Source organism: Ailuropoda melanoleuca, chromosome 3 (genome assembly GCF_002007445.2).
Source record: "Ailuropoda melanoleuca isolate Jingjing chromosome 3, ASM200744v2, whole genome shotgun sequence".
Taxonomy (NCBI): domain Eukaryota; kingdom Metazoa; phylum Chordata; class Mammalia; order Carnivora; family Ursidae; genus Ailuropoda; species Ailuropoda melanoleuca.
Window position 1 is genome coordinate 100,258,331 of NC_048220.1, and position 21,533 is coordinate 100,279,863.

Below are 21,533 nucleotides of genomic sequence, written 5' to 3' on the forward strand. Positions count from 1 at the left end.
AAGGAGAAATGCTAGGCTGAAAGAAATGTGCACTTTTAAATTTAATGGCCATCACAAAATTGTCTTCCAGAAAGGGTTTGCCAATTTATTTTCCCATCCACAGAGTGCTTGCTTTCCTATATCCTCCTTCCACTCAATATGACCATTTGTTTAATCTTTATCAATCTCCCGAGGAAAAAATGTCATCTTATGCTTTTGTTGTTCTGATTAACAAAGAATTTGAGTGTCTTTCTATATGTTTATTAGCCAGAAAATGGTAGTTCTTTAACTCTATGAAGGAGGCAAAGGGACATCACTCACAAAGGCTCAGAAGACCAATTGGAGGGGAGAGACAAGAGTGAGTGGAAGGGGGATACATTTTGAAGGAAGACTATAAATCAAGATGAAATGCAAGGGTGAGCTAATGTTGAAAAGCTTTGGCCAGCACACCTCATCCAGCAGGAAGACAGAAAATCTGGACTAGTTGCTGTGAACTGAAGGGCAGCTAGATGCCCAAGATTTAAACCTTCTTTCTCTGTGGCATGAGGTCAGGGTGGGGGCTATTTTCTGGCAGAAGAGAAGGTAGCAACTAGAAAAATGATGGAGGGTGGGCAAGGAGTCTTCAAAATGTTATCATTCATTCCATTTAAATCTTGGACGTTCTTACATTGAATTGCAAGGAACAAGAGGTCATCTTGATGTTTTATTCTCTTCTGTAATATTCCTGGTAATTTCATTTCTCTCTTCCTTGATAAATCCCAGAGGAAAGAGAATCCTCGCAGCCACTAAAGGTTGCACTGCAGAAGAGGATCTTGTTATGAGAAGGTCTATCTCTGTCCTACCTCTACTTATTCTGGAAGAAACCAGGATTTCTTAAGCGCGTATTATGTGCTGGTGTAGAGGCAAGCTATTCTCATGGGTCACTTCATTCAATTCCTCTTTAGCAGATGCTCATATCCCTATTTTGTGCAAATTTCCCAAGGCCACACTGCTCTCAGGTGCCAGATGCAGGAAGTCTAGCTCTGAGTCCGGTTGTGCTCTTAGAATTTTTTTTTTTTTTTGCCTTGCCTTCCATTCTGAAAGAAAAGGTTACATTCATTTCTTTTACTGTCCTCTCTTCCCATTGGTTTTTGTCATAAAAACTTTGTTATTATAATTGCACTTCCCACCTGCTGAGGAATTATGTGTCAGGTGCTGTTTTAAGGGTGTTTAATGTGCATTTTCTGATTTAAATCTCACAATGACCTTCCGATCGGGTACAGATATTATCCCCATTTTACAGACAAAGAAATGGAGGGTCAGAGAGTTTACTAGAGAAGCTGACACCTACTGAGATCTCTCTTTGTCTTAACACTGTGCATGTTCAGTGCATTCATGTGACTTTCCACAAGATCCTAGGAGATACATACCATGGTCACGTCCATTTTGGAGTCTGTGACGGTTATCTAACTTACCTGGTAAATGGTGGCCTGGGTTTAACCTGTGTCTGTTCAACTGTGTGCCACTCTGACACCATGCTGGGCTGCTTCCCTCCCTGCCACGCCCCAGCCAGTCCCCCCTCTGGAGCCACTTACAGGATAATTCAGAATGAACCCTCCTTCTTCATTCCCATGAAAATGGCTTCAACCCATTTTGGAGCCCACATGCTTCTGTGGCTCTTTTTCCTTGGCTAAATATCCCCAATTTCCTCCTCATTTCTTCATGTAATTTTGGATGGGAAGCCATCCATAGATGAGGGCTGGTTTAAATCCTTCAAGAAGATCTGGTCAAAATTATTATTCCCTAAAATTAGCATTACGCAGAGTGGCAATTCTTCACCCTCACTCCATGGCTCCCCAGAATGGAATTCAGAGATGTGAAGTGACTTGCCCATGATCGCACAGCTGGGCAGAGGGAGAGGTGGGACTCACACCTAGACCTCAGAGATTTTAAACTGTGTCCATGGGTTACTGGGTGGATTGTCTGTGGATAGGCTGGAGGGTGGTATGAACCCCCTGAAATTACATATATAAGTCTGTGTGTATATGCGCACGCACATTTTTCTTGAGATTCTCCAGGAATGCTGCAAAGCTCCAAATGGTTTGGAACCATAATTCAAACACGAACAATCAACAACAATAAAAACTCATAGGTGTCGCCCCACCGCTGAAGAGAATCTGTTTGAGGAATCCAAACTCTGACCCCTCCAGCGGCTTAGGAATTCAAATCATCCTGTCCACCCTGAGGGCTCATTTCGTTTCTTGCTTGGAGGCAGGAATGTGTGACATGGTCCCAGATTGTTCCCTTAGAACTTAGTCTCTACCTGGGAAGGGACCCTGAAGCTGTCATCACATGGCCTGGGATTAAGTCTTCCATTGATTATGCCTCTGGTCCTTCTATTGACTCAGTAACATCTCTGATCCTTTCTTCCTAGTCTTTTCTCCTCACAGTCTCCTGGGTAGCATTGAGTGGGGGTTGAGAGCTCACCATGAGGTCCAACCGAAGGCTCAGGCTTATATCCCAGCTCTGCCATTTTGTGTGAGGGGTTTTTGTTTGTTTGTTTGTTTGTTTGTTTTCCAGAACCTCTGGTGAGTTACTTGTTTTATCCTTTTCTAAATCTCAGTTTTCTCAAAATGTACAGTGAAGATAATAGGAGTACTTAGTTCATAGGACCGTTCGGTGAGGAAAAGCATGAGACGGACACCTAGGACCTAACTAGTTAATGATAGTCATCATGCTGGATTCCTATTTCCTCTCTTCTTTCCACCTCTGCTGCTTTTCCTACTCACACACTTTTGTCTGTAGGCCACTCCGGCAGGAGGACAAGAGGCCACTGCCACCGGCTCCCAGCCGGCTTGCTGCTCCTTGCAAGTCCACAGACACTTTTTGGTTTAAGGATTTTTTTATAACTGCTAACCATACCAGGGAAACAGCCTACGAGTGACAAAATTACAAACTTGGGGAAGTTAGAAAAGCTAACGGTCGTAATTCTCTACTCGCGATTGGAGGAAATCGGAGATTCTGAAAGCTCTTCGCTGAGTCCCTTTCACATGGCTCTATGGATTTCCCAACGATTGGTTTCATTCCTGCTTCTGGGCCCCTTTCGTCTTCCGCCTCTTGACCGTTTTGTCCCCACGTTGCTCAGTCTAGGGAGGCTCCACTCTATAATGTAGGCTTGGAAAGCGAGTCATGCCGGAAAAAGAGCTGTAGCTGAGCGTGTTATGGGAGAGCTTCCAGATTCGTGTTATTCCTTATATGACCACTCCAAGTACACATTTCCAGCTTCAGTGCCCGCTCCACTTCTCAGGCATTTGCTGAAGATGCAGGCTCTGAAGCGGCCCCACCCAAGCGGGGGAATCCTCACGTCCACGCTAAGGCTGCCTAGAAATGGAGCTCCCTCGTGTGCAGTGACTTGCCCAAGATCACACAGCTAGACAGGGGGAGAGCTGAGACTCACACCCAGGTTTCAGGAGGTTTAAACTTGTGCTCGTGAACTCCTGTTTGTGAACTCCTGGAGGGGTGTTGTCTGTGGAAAACCAGGAAACTGAGAAGATGGGAAACTGAGACCCAGGAAAGGCTTGTGAGTTGAGAGGACTTGCAGTGACTTGGGAAGAGAGCTGAGACCAGAGGCCAGTTCTCCTGATCCCATGTGTAGTTGGCCGTTGTTCTAGGACGAGCAGCCACTGTCTCGCAATGGAGCTTCCCCAAGGGGAGATTTGATATTTGCTCCTAAAGCATTAGGATTCAGTTTTCCCCAGATGGATCATTATACCGATCACCAGCATGAAGGCAAAGCCGCAGAACAATTTCGCATTTAAGGCACCCATATATGCATGAGGACTTGGCTGTCAATCCAGTAAAATTAGAAAAAAAATGAACATGCTTTGATAATGATAACATTTTCCCTTTCTTAAGAGTCTTACAGTAACTTTTTCTTGGTCCCGGGGTAGGATAGTGAGAGAATGCGGAGGGAATGCTTGTAGAAAGATCTGTTCTATTATTGTATCTTTCTGTTTTACAAAGTCATCCCAAGCTTCATGGTCCAGAGCAAGCCGACCTTTCCATGGTGTCAAAGGATTCTCAGAGGACAAAGTGGTTGGAGATGGGATTTTCTGTTTTTATCTTGGCATTTGTTTTGGATACGTGGAAATAGGTAACATGATTTTTGGTCAAAGCCTTTCAAATCCATCATTCATTAAGTAAGGCTGATTGGGTGGCCTCTCCATTCGTGGCACAGGAATGAGTAAGTTGTGACATCTCCTCCACAGGGCTCATACTAGTGGGATGCACAGGCTGTGCACTGCAAACAAACATGCAGTGGGTTTTGTTTGGGGATAGAAGCGTGGAAAGCTTTCCTCCTTGGTGAGAACATTCATTGTGCAGGGAAGGGGGAACAAGCCTGTAGAACAGCATGAACAAAGAGACGGAGACTTGATAAGAGCATGAAATCTTTGAAGATTGTCTAATTGTCTAGTTTACTCTAATGGAGAAAGGAAGCAGGGAATGTTCTTAAAGGACTTGATTGATGGGCTGAAGAATTTAGATTTTATTCCAGGGTCATAAGGAACGATTCATGTGTTCTGGGTAGGGAATGACATTTCCAATTCTGCTTTAGGAGACATTGCTCTGGTAAGAGTGTGAAAGATGTATGAGAGAGAGCAAGCCTGGGGGCAGAGGGGCTACCCAGGAGGCTCCCGCAATAATTCAGGCTGGGGATGAGTGTCTGGACTAGAATGATGGCAGCCGTAACTACAGAGAGGGGACAAAGTCAGAGACACTTCGGAGTTAAGATAGAGAGGACTTGGTAACTGGAGTAAGAATGAAGAATGACGGAGTCTCTGTACTTGGGAGATTAGATCGATGTGACAGGTTAACTAGTAAAGAACCCCAGGAAGAAGAGTGAAATCTGTTTGGGAGAGCTGGAGTTCAGAGGGCACCTGAGGAATGTCTAATGAGCAGTTGGAAATGTGGGGCTGGGTTGACTTATGGATGGGATGGGGATGGGGGTCTTCGATGATTGACACCTACCTCTGATCAAATAATAATTCCTGTGATTCACATAATTTCTGAACAGGGACTTGCTACTTAGCCAATACTTTAATATATATTTTCTCATAAGGGACAGTTCAGGGCTGTAGATACAATTTGGGGAATCATTGATAATAAACGACACTTATCGAGTGCTTATTATGTAGCAGGCCTGGGTACATTGTCTCATTGTGAGGCATTGTCTGGATCTGTGAGAAAGATTGTATTATTACGTCCATTATAAAGGAAAGTAACTGAAGTTTGGAGACGTTAAGAAATTTGCCAAAGGGACACCTGGGTGGCTCATCAGTTAAGCGTACGACTCTTGATTTCAGCTTAGGTTCTAATCTCAGGGTCCTGGGATCGAGCCCTGGTCAGACTCCACACTCAGTGGGGAGTCCGCGTCTCTCCCTCTCCCTCTGCCCCTCTTATAACTCCCCAAATCAATAAATAAATCTTAAAAAAAAAGAGAGAGAGAGAGAAATTTTCCAGAGTTTGAACCCTGGGTCTCTTGGCTCTTGAAACTGAGCTCTTCAGCACTTTATTATATTGTCTCATTAGCACAGGGGTAATGGAGGCTCCTGTGGAATCACCTAAAGAGATTGTGTGAGATGAAGAGGGAAATGAAGAGGTACAAGCCCATAAAGGAACAACTAGATTGGGAGAGGAGGCAGAGAGCGAGACAACAGACGTAGGAAGGATCCAGGAGAGCAGGAGTGCAGAGAGGGCTGGGCTGATAAAGGCTACAGGGGGGTGTAGTCAAATATTAGGAAATTCAGAATGCCAGTCAAGTAGAATGAACACTTAGGTGGCTGTGAACTGTGACAGGGGGACCATTAGGTGAACAGGGTTAGCTCTGGGGGTGGAGGCCCTGAAATCCAAGATGTTAAAGAATAAGTCCAAATTGTTAAGGAATGAATGTTAGGTGTGTTTTCAAGAAGTTTGAGGATGAATAATTTAGAGAAGGGGATAGTGAATGGAGCAAGGTTGGTCCTGGTGTGGGAGAAGGGGATCAGTCAAAAATGAGGGAGGTATGGTTTGGTCTAGAAATGGAGGTAAGAGAAAAGGGGGTGAGCCTTGAATAAATGAAGGTGCGGAGCAATCTGATCTCATGTTGACCTCCCGGGGGGACAGCAGAACACTGAGGAACCAAGACCATGAACTTTGAGGTCATCCAGTCCATGTATACCAGCCCTGGCTATGGCCTGGAAACACAGGGTGCTTAGTAAAAACATAGATTGCTCTAGTCTACCCAAGACTTGCAGAATTAGAACCTCTGGGAGTGGGTCCAAGAAATTATATGCTTGACAAACTTCTTCAGGAGATTCCTTTGAAGCCAGCCCATCCCTGGCCCCAAGAAGGCATTTAGGATTTGCTGGTGTAGTGCACATTCCTTGTTCCACATAGAAGGAAACTGAGGCACAGAGGCATTAAAAACGTTCAAAGAGAAGTGTGAACAAGACCCCAGGTAGGACTTTCTTCTGGCTCTCAAAGCAGAGCTCTTTCCCCTACACTGTATTATTTTATTAAAGACAAAATCGAGTCATGTTAGAACTAACAGTTTGCTGGGTCCTCAGTTGATCAAGGACATAAAGAATTGTAGGGGGAATTACCATTTTCAGTACAAGTTCAGCAGAAGGAACAGAGGAAGGCAGGGGAATGAAACAAAGCTCATTTTCACTCACAAATGCCGTTGTTAGGAGGAAAGAAATTGGATGCAGTTGATTTCAAAGTCAACATCTTTCGCGAGGCATTAGCCGATTTGTTTTCTCTCTCATGGCCACGCTCTTCACAGGCTCAAATCAGTAGGTAGGCTGGCAGTCTGGGGACAAAGGCAAAGGACAAAGAATGGATTCTCATGATTCCCCTCACAATAGCATTTCTATTCCACCAACCATACAAATGATATTTTTTCATTAATAAAGTTGGAATTGAATCTGTGTAATTCTAACATCTAACTGCTCACCTTCAGAAAGGTCAACCAAATAAGAACAAAGAGGGTTGCCAAGCTTTAAGAGAGGTACAACCATGGTAAAGCAAACAGAGGGAAAAAGAAGTAAGGTGCCAGCCCCTGAAATAGAACATGGAGCCAGTCCTAAGATGGGTCCTTGTGACTGGATAACCACGGGAGCTGGGTGACCACGCTGCAGACCACAGTGTTCCTCTGACACGGAGCCAGGCAGCGGAGAGCTCTCGGGTCTCACGGCGGGTAGGATAAATGGCGCACCTCAGCACGCCCTGTGACGAGGTGAAGCATCTCTTCTCCTACTACAATCAGGTCATTGACGAAAGGTACCAACACCCTTTGGCAAGAGCCTCCGGGCACTTGTAGCCTGTTGAACCCTGGAATGCTCAGCAGCACAGCGGGGGGGGGGGGGGGGGGGGGGGGGGGGGGGAGAGGCAGACATGGAATGTGGAATCAGATAGCACTGGGAAAAGTTTTCAATCAACAATAATCATGCCTCAGATAAACCTAGCTGGCTGTGATCCTGCACCGGGCAGAGCTTTTCCGTAGCTAGCAGTTGTTACTAGCTACGCAGGCTTGGGCAAGATACGGGAAATCTCTGAGTTTCAGGTTCCTCCTCTTTCAGTAATTTTGCCCAAATTTACGTACCTCAGTAGATTTAGGTTTTTTAAGATACTTTTAAAAAAGATTTTGTGTATTTTTTTGAGAGAGAGAGAGAGAGGGAGAGAAAACATGAGCAGGGCAGAGGGGCAGAGGGAGAGGGAGGAGCAGACTCCTAGCTGAGCAGGGAGGCTGACACGGGGCTTGATCCCAGGACCCTGGGATCATGACCTGAGCGGAAGGCAGATGCTTAACCAGCTGAGCCACCCAGGTGCCCCATCAGTAGATTTCTTTTGAAGTTCAAAAATGATAATGAATGTGAAAGTGTTTGGTGCACTCTCAGCTGCTTACATTGTGCTCATAATCATCATCGACAATAATAGTTAGAATCTCCTTTCCAGAGACTGCACGCACCAAAGCAGCCAACGATTAGGGTTCCATTCCAGATGGATCTCTTCCCATCGTGGCGTGAAGTAGCAAGATCATTCACTCTCCAGTACTGATCTTTCTGTAGCAATGTGTGCGAGCACTTGCCACATTTTCCGAAGACTGTAGAACTCAGAGGATAAGAGCTTGGGCTCTGTGGGTAGGTCATCCTGGCTCCGAGGTTTGCTTTCTCCTCTCCTAGCTACGTGACTTGACCTTTCTAGGCCACAGGATTCTCACTGTGCCGTGAGGACAACGATGGAATCTACTGCAGAGCATTTTTGAGATCGAACATGGAAGTCCTTCGCATTGTGTCTGGCATGTAGTGTATACTTAAGTGCTTGGTATATGGTGTCCGTTTATTATTATCGTTCTTGTTGTTGTTAATACTTCTGAGATTTCTTGGTAAAATGAGGACTTTGCCACTTTCCTTAATCAAGATTTATTGATCAGCTGGGTGTAGGAAGAGCCGTGCCAGACGTTGCCCTTCAGAGAGGAGTCACGGGGGAAGGATTAGGGATGGGGTCTTACCTGTCCCTCACTGAGACCCTCAGATATTGGCTCGTGAGAGCAGAAGCCTGCGATGACAACTCTGGACTCTCACAATGATGACATTTTGTGGGTGGGGAATCCTTGGAGGCAGTGGGAGCTTGAGGGCAAGTTTGGAACTCAGTGAGTCTTAGATAATGGGGTTCTGCAGCCCCTGGTTTCCTTCTGTTACCTCAATAGCCAGAAATGTGAAATCATCTTACCCTTCCTTCTGCTTTAGAAAGCACATTGGGTTCTAAAACACTTCGCTCTCTGTTCCCTTTCAAAATTAAAAAAAAAAAAAAAAAAAGGTCCTCACCCAATTTTGCCCCAGGTGCTAGGGAACATCTGACTCATCATGTATGTAATGATTGATTGATTGAAGTATATAGTGTTCTTTTCTATCATTGCACATATTACAAACATTCAGTGGTCTCCACAATTTAAAGGAAGTCTGTGAACTCAATAAATGTGCGTTTCTATTTTCAAAAGCCTTTTGAAATTCCAGATCTGCGTCTGCCAGGCAAGTTTAGGAAGTATGGGTTCTAGTCATTTCCTTCGTTACTCATTGCTGTGAAATCTTGAGTAAGTGAAACTGTCTCTAGATTTTAATTTTTCTCTTGATGATGGGAAAAAAAGGGGGTATCCGAGGAGATAGTTTCTAATTCTTTTCAAATCTAAAATATTCTGATGGATTTGGGGATGTTTTTTCTTTCCTTTGGATTTTTTAAGACCGTACCACCACTGGTCCAGAAGGGGGCAGCATAAGCCAGATGCTGCCGCGAGAGACCCGCGGAAGGCTTGCTGTTGTCACTTTTCAAAATTCTAGGATTGCGTTAAGGTTGTATCATTGAGTTGACTTATTTCAGAACTAAATTTGTTTTAAAAGTAGAGACAGATGAGTCCTTGTGTCTATGAATTTAATGATGAGTCAAAATATGTAATATCAGTTTTAAAATGTACCCACTGAGAAGATAGAGTGCTTTTATTTCCAGTTGATTTCTGGCATGAAGCCCACTGGCTAGAGTTTGTATTTTCAAATAGGATTTTAATATGCTCTTTTTCTTTTCTCTCAGAGTGTTTATAATCATGATTTTTTGAGTCATTCAGAGTTGGGTTCAAATTTCCTTTTGTTATGTGTGTTACCTTGGGTGAATGAGTGAAACTCAGCCTCATTTTAAACGTCTGTCGGATGGATTGTATAAGCATTAAATGAGATCCTTTACATGAAGTGCTTGTCACTGTACCAGGCACACTGTAGTGCTCAATAAATGGATTTTGACAGGGAGTACCAAGTAATTCTGAAGCCAGTTTCCGCCGGATGGGATGCGAACAGGGGTGATATTCAAAATGGATCTTAAAGAATTTCCTTATCTAAAAATTCAATGCCCTTCCAGATCTGCACAGAGCACGCAGTTTTATTTCAGTGGGTGGGTTCGGGTCTACTATCTTATCATAACCGCCTTGAGGGAAAGTCTCATCACCCGAGGGTCCGAAGGCCAGAAGGCTTTAAGAAAGGCCGGAAGGTTTTAAGATTAAAATTATGTTCCGATAACTACGCCAGAAGTCAGCAAACTTTTCCTGTAAAGGGCCAGATGGTACCTATTTTAGGCCTTACAAGCCATGCTGTTGGTCTCAACGACTCAGCTTGGCCCTTTTGCACAAAAGCAGCCAGAGGTAACGTGAACAAATGGGTACCACTGTGCTCCAATAAAACTTTATTGATGGACATGGAACTATGAATTGCCTGTAATTTACATGTGTTAGGAGTTATTCTTTTTTTTTTTTTTTTGGTTTTTTTTCTCAACCATTAAAAAATATATAAATGATTCTTAGCTCTCAGGCTGAACAAAAACAGGCAGCAGAATGGTTCTGACGTTCAGGCTGTAGTTTGCTAACCCTTGATCTACACCCCCCAGATACAGGACACGTTCTTTAGAAAGTGCCCATGTGAGTCTGTTTCAACAGGGCTCTTCCAGCACAGGCACAGAATATTGCTTCCTACCCTACTGCACTGTAAGTCCTTTAAAGGTAAAGGGAGTGTTTTTATGTTACTGCTTTCACATTTACACTTTGTTTTTTTATGTTATAAAGTAAGTATATAAAACAGTGTAAAGTGAAATTTCCTTGCATTCCCAAACATTCTCTTCAAACCCTCAACCAAAATGACCAAGAAGAAGAAATAATTACTCTCATAGTATGGGCTATATCCTTTCAGATCATTTTCTTTTTCTTCTTCTTTTAAAAAAATACTTATTTTTAGAGAAAGCGAGAGTGAGAGAGGGGCAGAGGGAGAGAGAGAGAGAGAATGCCAAGCAGGTTCCGTGCACAGCTTAGAGCCCAATGTGGGGCTGGATCCCAAGACCCTGAGATCACGACCTGAGCCAAAATCAAGAGCCCGATGCTTAACCAACTGAGTCACCCAGGCACTCCAGATCATCTTCTTTTTCTAATGACATAGTAACATACGTCATTATTTTTTACAAAAATTTTAAAACTTTTTACAAAATCATTTTAAAACTTGCTTTAATATTTTTTCAACAATTTTGTCCAACAAATCTTTATTGCAAAGTCACTACATACCATGCATATATTAGATTGAACCCATATGAAATATTGATATTTAAACCACTTTTTAAAAGCTTTTTGTTTTGAGTCAATTTTAGACTCAACGCAAACTTGCAAAAGTAGCACAGAGAAACCTATATATCCCTCCAGCTTCCACCAAACACCTTACATAACTACAGCACGTGGTCAAAGCAGGAAATCGACATTGGCATCATACAAGTAACAAGTATACAAACTCTACTTGGATTTCCAAAATCTATATCTCCTGAATATCTTTGTTCGCCAGTACTCTAATATCTAGGGTGTGTCTTTTGCTAATAGCAACACCCAGCTCTTCTTTGGCTATAGGTTAATGGGTTTCTAACAGCAATCTTCCAAGTTTCACTTAGAAGGTCACTGTGGTATTGCTTCAGAGAAATGATACACACCCCAAGAGTTTGCTCTTGACTCAGGCATCTTGCAAAGGTTCCCATGATTAACACATGGTATATATTTTACAGTTCAAATTTTCTCATTTGAGAAAATTTAGAAAGTATACAAAATACTGATAAAAAATTGTAACTGCCTATAACATTTCCACTCAAAGTAAGATGTATTTAGTCTTTCAGTATTTTTTAATTTTCTTTGTGGAGCAAGAGGTATGCATGTGTTTGTATGTTCTTAAGTTTTTATATACTCATTTCCTATACTAAGTATAGCTTTGCATCCTTTTAAAAAATTACTGTGAAATGATCATTTTCTTGGTTCATTCAAGTTCTTCATAAAAAGGCATTCAGAAATACAAAGGGTAAAAAGGATATAGGACATCAGGTGTGTCATACCAGCATTTTCGGTGGAATAAACTGTGGCTCAGATAGAGGAAATGTTGTGCCCAAGGTCACGCAGCCAGGAAATGTGGGATGCATAGATACTCAGTGAAGTGAAGGGGGGGGGGCGGCCCAGGCGCAACCTCGTAGCACTCCAAGGTCTGGGGTTAAGTTTTGCAGGAATTCCATGTGCCAGAGTAACCATGCCTACCAAGAACTCAAGAACCTAAAATTCAACCAGCAAGCCAATTTACTAATTTACAATGAGAACTCTGCCAAGAGGGTCCCTATTTGGGTATTTTTAAAATGTAAATACCTTCTTACCCTGTAGGCAAATCTAATATTAATCAGAAGTATTGGTGTGTCCATAGACCTGAGAAAAGCATACTTAAGTTGAAGATTCTTTTATTGTTATTACATGTTAATTAATTTCTTTTAGATAGATAACATATATATGGTGAAGGTACAAAGTGCACACAAAAAAATTTAAATGAAAGATCAATCTTCCTTTCATCCCTTGTGCCCATCCCCAGGGCTGTGGTTCCCATAGAAGATCTTTTTTTTTTTTTTTTTAAAGATTTTATTTATTTATTTGACAGAGGGAGACAGCCAGCGAGAGAGGGAACACAAGCAGGGGGAGTGGGAGAGGAAGAAGCAGGCTCCTAGCGGAGGAGCCTGATGTGGGGCTCGATCCCATAACGCCGGGATCATGCCCTGAGCCGAAGGCAGATGCTTAACCGCTGTGCCACCCAGGCGCCCCTCCCATAGAAGATCTTAATGACCGTGAGTCTATGCAGAGACTGTGTCTCTGTATTAAGTTCCCAGGGATGCTGTAAATATTTACCAGAAATGTAGTGATGTGAAACAACACAAATTTATTATCTTATGGTTCTGGAGGTCAGAAGTCCTAAAATTGAGGTGTCAGTGGGGCCATGCTCTCTCTAAAGGCTCTAAAGGAAGATACTTCCTTGCCTCTTCCAGCTTCTGGTGCCTCCAGGATTCCCTGGCTTGAGGCCACATCCCTTCAGTCTCTGCCTGTCTTTACATGGCCCTCTTTGTGTGTGTGTCTCTGTGTCTTCTCTCCTTATAAGGACACCTGGCATTGGATCTAGGGCCTATCCTAAATCTAGGATGGTTTCATCTCAATATCCCTAAACTAATGACATCTGCAAAGATGCCCTATTTCTAAAGGTTCACAATTGGAATTTCTGAGGCAATACACATTCAAGGAGGACACTATTCAACGTACCACAGTTCCCCTCTCACAGAATTGCTTTTCTTGCAAGTTTGGGGTGGGGGGAACTCCTTGCCTTTGCCTGAATGTGCTTGTTTAAGAGTTCAGGGTCTTAAGTATGTAAGGGCCAAGATAGCACAGAAGACCCAGAAATGAGTAGGCTTCACTTACCTACCCCATCCCCTAGCTGTTAGCATCACTGTCTCCCAAGGAACCAAAATACCATCCACTTGTGTTTCTTGTTGCTATTCAGTGTCTAGCACTGTCTAACACTGTGGCTTTGGAGTGCTTCCCATCGGGGCTTTTGGCGTTTTCAGAAGAGGAAGAGGAAGAAGAGAAAGAAGAAGAGGGGGAAAGGGAGGAGCCAGGAAGGGGAGGAAGAGGAGGAGCAGGAAGTAGTGTTCGGTATCACCGGGCAGTGTTTGTGTTTGCAAAGTGTCTCTCCCGTTAGACAATTCCAATTTAAAATACAGATTAGCTCTGACCAAACTGACCTAGGCTGGCTTTTCTCTTTGATGGTTTCAATTTCAGTCTTACCCATCACAAATGATTGTAAGGCTAGAGGGTTTTGACAGAACAGGGGTAGGAGTTTTGAATTCTTACCTGCAATTTCCAGCTCTAGGGAATAATAGCGGAGAGAAAAACAACCGTAACTGAGTTGTAGGATGTGAAAGCATGCTGAATTTTCCCCTCAGAGTTTTATGCTCGTAGGCATTCAACAAGTCAGTTTCCCTGTCGAACAAATAAGCTCTCTTGTACCAAATTATGAGCCTTAGAAAACCTATCACATTTTTTCTTATGCCTCGAGTGCAAGGAAGCTTGGGAGGAAGTGATCAATTTCAGTAATTATTCACCTCGATTTTTATTATACTCAGGCCTCGTCTGTGTGTGGCTTTATGTTCTGTTTCTACCAGCAGGTTTTATTGCACGCACGATTTCGTGTCCTTTCTAGGCATTTTCTCCTGCCCTGGCTTCCGTGACACTGGTCTCACTTTTTGCTCTCTGGTGTTTGTTTCTTCTGCTGCCTTCTCCTTCGCCTTCTCTGCCCACCTTTCGAGTGCTGGGGTTTCTTAGGATTCCTACTCTACTCTCTCTGGGCATGTGACCCTTGGATTTCTAATACACTCGGAGGGTTTTAACTACTCCCTGGAGACTGATGACTCTCGAACCAGCATCTGCAACTCCAAACTTCCCCTGAGTTTGGTCCAGATGCGAATCTATCAACTGCGTGTGAGGCGAGTGGTGTTTGTGTGTGTCTCTCGGGCGCCTTACTCAATGGCAACGGAGTTGAGCTCGGCATCTTTCTCCCCCGGACTGACCCTTCTCCTTCTGCTGTGCCCCATCTTGATGGACAGTGGAGCAATGGCCCAGAGTCTCAGGAAGGACTCTGTGAGTTATCTAAGACTTGTTTGTTTCTCACCCCCACGTTCAGTGTCCACATCCTCTTGATCTCCCTGCTAAGCATTTCTAGAATCTGCCTCTCTCCTTTCATTTCTGTGAGCTCTGAATTTCAGACCTGGGACCAGATGATAATTGATCATCTCATCTTGGCTATTTCCTTATCCTCTTACCTGGACCATAGCACGCTTAAAATGTTTCTGGGGTTTCCCACTGCTCACAGAATTAAACGGAGACTTACCAGCATGAAACAAAGGCCTTCCCTGACTGGTTCCTGCCCATCTCTGTGGTCATCCCCTGCCATCCTCCCACCCCCATTTTCTGCTTTCGTGGCTGCCTGCCATTCCACACAGAGCCACACTGTTTCATGCTTCCGTGGCTTTGCTGCTGCTGTTTTACCTAAAACACCTCTAATGTCTTTCTTTGCTAATTCTTACACAACTTGAACTCAGCTCAGATGTTATTCATTCAACAAACACTTATTGAGCACCAAGTGTGTGCCAGGCAGTGTTAGGGTCCCCCTCTTTAACAAGCAGAGAGGGACACTGTCCTCATGGAGTTTAATTCTAGCAGCTCTCACTCAACTAGATGTTGGGTTACGGGCCTCTCCCTCTGCCTGCCCTCCCCCGCAACGTCTCACATCCCATCGTTAACCATGGCCTGTGAGGCCGAAATGACCTTCTGGTCTTCCTTCTCTAATGTACTGTGAATTTCATGGCAGGGACGGGGGGCCTGCTGTCTTCATCTTAGTATTCTTAGTGCCTGGAGCAGAGCTTAGCACGGTATGTCTCTCTGTTGAACTCAACTATCAGTTATAAATAAATGAGTCTGTGTCTCACCTTAAATTTTACATTCTCAAGGACACTTACCCTTGATCCTCCAGAACAGGTCAACCGTCCTTGTGATATGTCCCTATACATATCTAGTTATTGTACTATTATTGCACTATTTATTCCCAGTACGTTGCACAATTGCACTCTTTATTCCTAGAATGTTGCACAATTGTAACATGATTTCTTTCAACTCTTCACCTTATTTGCTTAAATTTGGTTTTCCTCACTAAGTTGTAAATTTTGTCAACAAGGTTGGTGGTACAGCTAGCTGAGTACATGGTCTATGATAAGTGCTTAAGAAATATTTGTTAACTGATAGAGACATTTTCTTGCTGGATAAAAATCCTAGACACATTGCTGGCATCTGCAGAAAATTTACACCCACTCGCCTGTTGGCCTAGTGCCCCGTTCTACCCATCTATAAAATGGAGTTGTTCTTGTGGGATAGTGTTGGATAGCACATGAGCTTCAGATAAAACCATCTCAAAACAAACGTGTGGTAAATAAATTATACAAAAAAGGAAAGATGGCATTGAAAGATTAAACGCATCAACTAAAATTCCAGATGAGCTGTGAAATGCCTATTGCAGGATGTGGTATTTTATTCCCTCATAGGAAATATACACATTTTTTTTCCCTTTTTCCTTCCCAGCAACGGAGACAGAAATGCCTGTGCAAAATGGAGTTGAATCAGAACAGGTAAAATTTTTGTGAAGCATTTGAAGTGTATGACTTCGATTTTAAAGTCCACAATAGAGGTTTGCAGAAATGAGCTGGGGAGGAAGATATATCCGAGCAGAAAAGAGGGAAATAGCTAAGCAGTTTGTGGACTGGCGCCTTGTGCCCGTGGCAGAAATAACGTTCCTATCGTTACCTCTCTATGTGCAGATGCTTTGAAAAACAAAAAGAAATAAAAAGTATGAAAACATGGAAAAATCATTATGTGTGCCTTCTGTATGGCCCAGGATTAGTGACATCCTGCGGGATCGACACTTGCCATCAGCATCCTTCTTATTTGCTGAGTGTACCCTTCATTAATTTTTATTATCACAAAAGTGATTCAAGCTGCTTTAAGTAAAAACTGCAGGCAGTATCGACACCTATCAGGGAAACGTGAACGCCCCCTATTTCTTCTCTCTTCCTTCCCTTCTCCGTCCTCAGGGGGAGATTGTCGCCCCTCCTTGCTGCTGTGTCAGAGAAAGGGCCAGGAAGGTGAGGACAGGGACATGGCCTGGGCAGTGGTGGTGGCATAGCCCCCCCAGAACTCGGAGCTGGCTGTAGAGGAGTGTTCCTCAGGACCCCTTTATATTCATAAACATTAGAACAGAAATTTAAAACGATGTTTATTCATTCATTTAAAAGCAAGAATAACAAAACAAACCCATGACCTGTTGACATAAATAACATTTTATGAAAAATAACTATATTTTCCCAAATGAAAAAAATACTAGAAAAATGGCATTAGTGGCATTGTGTTACATTTCTGCAAATCTCATGAATGTCTGGCTGACAGGGAAGCAGAGATATGCTCTTATCTGCTTACGTATTCTAGCATCGGAAGGATGACATCAGCCTGCCACTTGCCATGTCACCTCGGGGAAAACCCCACTGTCCATCTCATGAGAATGACCGTGAAAATGGCAAATAATGTCTCGTGAAAATGGTTTTGATCTCATGGGTTCCCTGGCTACACTTTGAGAACCAGTGCTGTAGAAAATTTGAAATTGAGTTCCGTTTTCTCTTGACTCTTATTGCCTCTGGAGGTCTAAATCGAGAGCTGCCTGGGACTGGGCAGAAGATCTCCTATCTTCAGGCCCCTAAACCCCGCAGCCCATATGCCTGATGTCGAAGACAGGAAACTTGTGTGGTCTGGGTAAATGTTCTAGGTTTTCAGAGATTTTTTTTTTTTAATTCTGATTTGTAAGGCTGCTTTGTCTTGACCTTGAGCCCTATCAGGCAAAGTGAGGGGAGAAGCAGTGAACCTGCTTGGCGAGTTGAAGGTATGATTGGGACAGGAGACTCATGTGGGGGTGATGTTCAGAAAGGACTGGCCCGATCACCTTCCCTGTGTCTCACCAGGTGAAAATGGCCATCAACTCTGACCTGCTAATGATCGTCGCTCCCTCCCTGGGATTCGTGCTGTTGGCGTTGCTTGTGGCGTTTTTCCTTCGAGGTAAGGAGGGCAGGCCCGGGTGGGATGGTTCCCTTCAGAGCTGTGGAGACTCCAGGAGAATCTGGGAGTGGACTGATTCCACTTCCTGCCCGTGTCTCCTTCACCCAGAGTCCCATTACCATCCCCGACTCCATTCTGGTCAAGGAGGTAACAGGGAAACTCATTCGCCCTCGGATGCTAAAGCCTTCACATATCATCTTCTGGATGAGGAGTTTATATTTTGGAAAAGACAAACAAGCACACCTTTATTTACTGGAAACTCAATCTCTGACAGTGCTGTTGTTATACTCCTTTTTTTTTTTTAAATTTTATTTATTTATTCGACAGAGATAGAGACAGCCAGCGAGAGAGGGAACACAAGCAGGGGGAGTGGGAGAGGAAGAAGCAGGCTCCCAGAAGAAGTGCCTGACGTGGGGCTCGATCCCATAACGCCCGGGATCACACCCTGAGCCGAGGCAGATGCTTAACCGCTGTGCCGCCCAGGCGCCCCTGTTGTTACACTCCTGATGTGTCTAACTCCTTTCATTCTCACGACTGCCTTAAGTGAAAAGTGTCATTATTATCATTGTCTTGGGGAGAAGGAAACCCTGGCCCGCCTCCTCCTCTGGCTAGGACTGCCCCAGGAAGAAAGATCTCAGGCTTCTTCTTCCCTTAAAGCAAGCTTTGTTTACCTTGGCTTGGCAGATAGACCTCAGGGGAAAGCGAATCCCTCGAAATCCTTTGCAAATGTACTTGAATGTTCTTATCTGCACTTTTCAGGGGGTGGGGTCCATAGTTGTTAACAGATTCCCCAGCTGATCTGTGACCTTACACCTCCCCACCACCACCCCTCATCTCCAAAAAAATAGTTAAAAAAAAAAGAACTTAAAAAAAATCATAAATTAAAAAAAGGAAAAAAATAGTTTTAACACACTGCAGAAAGGAGTCATGGAACAGGGTCTATAGTTGTCATGCAAAGTAGAGGCATGTGACATCTGGTCCTGTTTAAAATGGGGAGAAATTGTTCTGTAGTCATTAATAGAAACTGTTTTGAGGTGGTAAATGGGGAGCTAAGACTGCTAATCCTCTTGGCCCATTTGAGCGACAGTAGTGAAACTTGCATATTTCAATACCTGTCCCTAGTGAACACTGACAAAGGAAAATTGGAACTCAGTGGGAAGTCTGCCATTAGCCTTCCTACAAAGCCCTCTTAAAAGCAGAGGTCACTGGTCCTCATACAGTTTTGGAATTTCTGAGTATGTCTCATAAGGAAGTATTTTAAAACTCAAGTGAGTGCTTAAATACTGGGTGGGCAAATGACTGAAGAATGAAGCAGTTTAACGCTATTGCCCACAACATGGGAACAGGTGTGTAATTGATGGGCACTGCCTTGGGGCCCAATTTTCCCACTTGACATGGGAAAAAAAATGGCTTTCTCTGCCAAAACCAGTCCCTAAAGTCTTACCTTTGGTCCAACTGCGCTCTTGGTAAGGCAGCTTTGGGCTTTCATCACATTTCACATGTTCTAGCACAGCTACTCTGCTTATTCCATGGCTTTGTCTTTTCAGGGAAAGTCATGAAAACCGGTTGGTTCCTGAAACACACAAGGTAATTCATCTTGCATGACTGATTGTTGTAATGATTGTACAAGCTGTTACAAATGATTAGATACTACTCAGTGGTTTAATGACTTCTGCGCGTGTTCTGATTAAATACAGGGTTGGAGAATTGTGGCATTAGAGGTGAAAAAGATGTGGGATTTAACTCATATTAACCTCTGTCTTGGTTAACACTGTGTCACGTTTGTCTGAAATACAAATACAAAGGCAGGTTGCATTAATAGAAGCATGGCATGCAAAAGAAAGAAGGTGATATGTCTCTGCCCTCTGTGCTCAGAATTCTTTGTTCAACTCTGGGCAATTCATTTTATTTTTTTAAAATTTTATTTATTTATTTTTTAAGATTTTAATTATTTGTGTGTGTGTGTGAGAGAGAGAGAGAGAGAGAGAGAGAAAGAGAGAGCAAGCCCGAGAACAAGCAGGGGAAGCATCAGGCAGAGGGAAAAGCAGGCTCCCTGCTGAGCAAGGAGCCTGATGTGGGACTTGATCCCAGGACTCTGGGATCATGACCTGAGCCAAAGGCAGACAGACACTCAACTGACTGAGCCACCCAGGTGTCCCTGGACAATTCATTTTAAAAGGACATTGTTTAACAGGAGTTTATGGAGAAGAGAGTTGGCAGTATGAAAAATGAAAAACATGCAGAATATCATTCCTGGGATTTGGTTCCTCCGCCCAGTATTAGACCATCAGAGCAGGTTTTTGTTTTGTTTTGTTTTAAATAGTCTGAAGAGTCTTTGGAAAGAGGTTTTGGATATCCATCCTGTTCTATAGCTTTTTGGGAAAGAAATGAAAGATTTGGTGTTAACTGTGATGAAGACCGTGCCTTCACTTAATTGCATCAATACCAAAATATCTCTTAGCAAATAAATATTAACAAGTAGGGGAACCGAGACTCAGCAAGACAGATTTCCAAGGTCATACACACATTTCGATCTTGATTTTATATTTTGCTAATATAGAAACATTTAATTCCCTTATTGGACTAGACTGGCAAAAGCCCTTTATCTCCTACAGCGTCCGTTTTCCCATTTGTGATTGGAGAGGCTTAGACCGGATGGGGTGTGAGCCTTTTGCACTCTTAACAGCCGAGGTTAGTTGTGCTGTGAGTTAGCAACATCCGGTTCTTTCTGGTCCTGGTGGTTTCCATTCTCAGCCTCTCTTTTCTCCTTACAGGCTAGACAATGTTGGAGAAAGTAAAAACAACTTTGATGATATGCAGCATGGAAGAGAAGACGAAGACGGTCTTTTCACGCTCTAATGTGCCACTTTCTCCCAGGATTGAGGACAGGGGCATGATGCAGGAATTCTCAAAATAAGTCTTAGAATGTGTTGTTTTGTTTTGTCTTGTTTTGTTTTGTTTTTAAAGCCCCCCATCTATTCCATTGGTGTCACGATCCAATCTTGCTTTAATTTCACAAGTGAAAGTACTTTAGAGACCTTTAGCACCTTCTCTGCCAGGTGCTTTAATCTCCCGGGTAGCATCACTCTAAGTGATCTTCCAGACTGCGCTTGAATAATTTCAGTGATGGTGAGCTCACTACCACATCTAAAGGAGATCATTCCATCTCAGGGCATCTCTGAGACTTAGAAATATTTAAAACAAAGTCTGTCTCCAGATAGCATCTGCCTGTGGGTTGTAGTTGAACTCATTGTGTTTACACAGAACGTGTGTAATCTCTCTTCTGACAGCGCTCCAGATACTGGAAGAAAGGCCTCATGTCTCTCCAAACTGCCTTGCTTCTGGGACACCATTTCTGGTCCCTTCTCAACCCTAGTTGCCTTTGCCTCCTATGCATTTGTATCTCTCTCTTTATGCCCAACTTTTGGAGTGCACTGCTCCCCCTCCAGGGATGGTAGGAGCAACCCTGGGTCTGGGTCTCATCAATACTGCCAGAAGCGATGGAGAACAGCACCATAATTTTGGCTCACATTTTCTTTTTTGAAAAAAAGATTCTCCCTTAACCAGGGCTCTGTGGGGGCGAGCGTGGTGGCCGATAGTCAGGAGTTTCCTGCAGCAGGAGGCAAAGGTCCAGGTGGAGGTGGGTGTCAGAGACCTCTCCTTTAAGCGGGCATTTACCTCGACTCCCTGTCTTCAGTCCTCCCCATCTCCGATTTGTTCTCCATGCTGTGGCAGAGATCTCCTTTTCTATTTTTTTAAAAAATTTTTTTATTATATTATGTTAGTCACCATACAGTACATCCCTGGTTTCTGATGCAAAGAGATCTCCTTTTCTAAATGCAGATCAGAGAGTCCTGTCTCCCAACTTCCACCCACGGTGTGGAAGAGGCTCTTAGGCTCTCTGCCTGAGGCCAGGCAGCTGCCCCAGATGACTGAGGCAAGGGAAGTGCCGAGGCTGTGCTAAGTGCGACGTGTCTGTGTCCACTTGAAGGCCTTAACACTCCAACTTGGTTAG

At 43.6% G+C, this 21,533-nt stretch overlaps 1 protein-coding gene across 1 annotated transcript in view; it reads left to right on the plus strand.

The window, feature by feature from the left end:
* Positions 1 to 21,271, plus strand: part of TIMD4 (T cell immunoglobulin and mucin domain containing 4) — a 33,235-nt gene extending 11,964 nt beyond the window's left edge. The window contains exons 6-9 of the mRNA XM_011219193.3: positions 15,998 to 16,044; positions 17,425 to 17,518; positions 19,066 to 19,105; positions 20,293 to 21,271. Of these exons, the coding sequence (XP_011217495.1) occupies positions 15,998 to 16,044; positions 17,425 to 17,518; positions 19,066 to 19,105; positions 20,293 to 20,377 (266 nt within the window). The 3' untranslated portion in view covers positions 20,378 to 21,271. The remainder of the gene's footprint in view (positions 1 to 15,997; positions 16,045 to 17,424; positions 17,519 to 19,065; positions 19,106 to 20,292) is intronic.
* Positions 21,272 to 21,533: the final 262 nt, after the last annotated feature.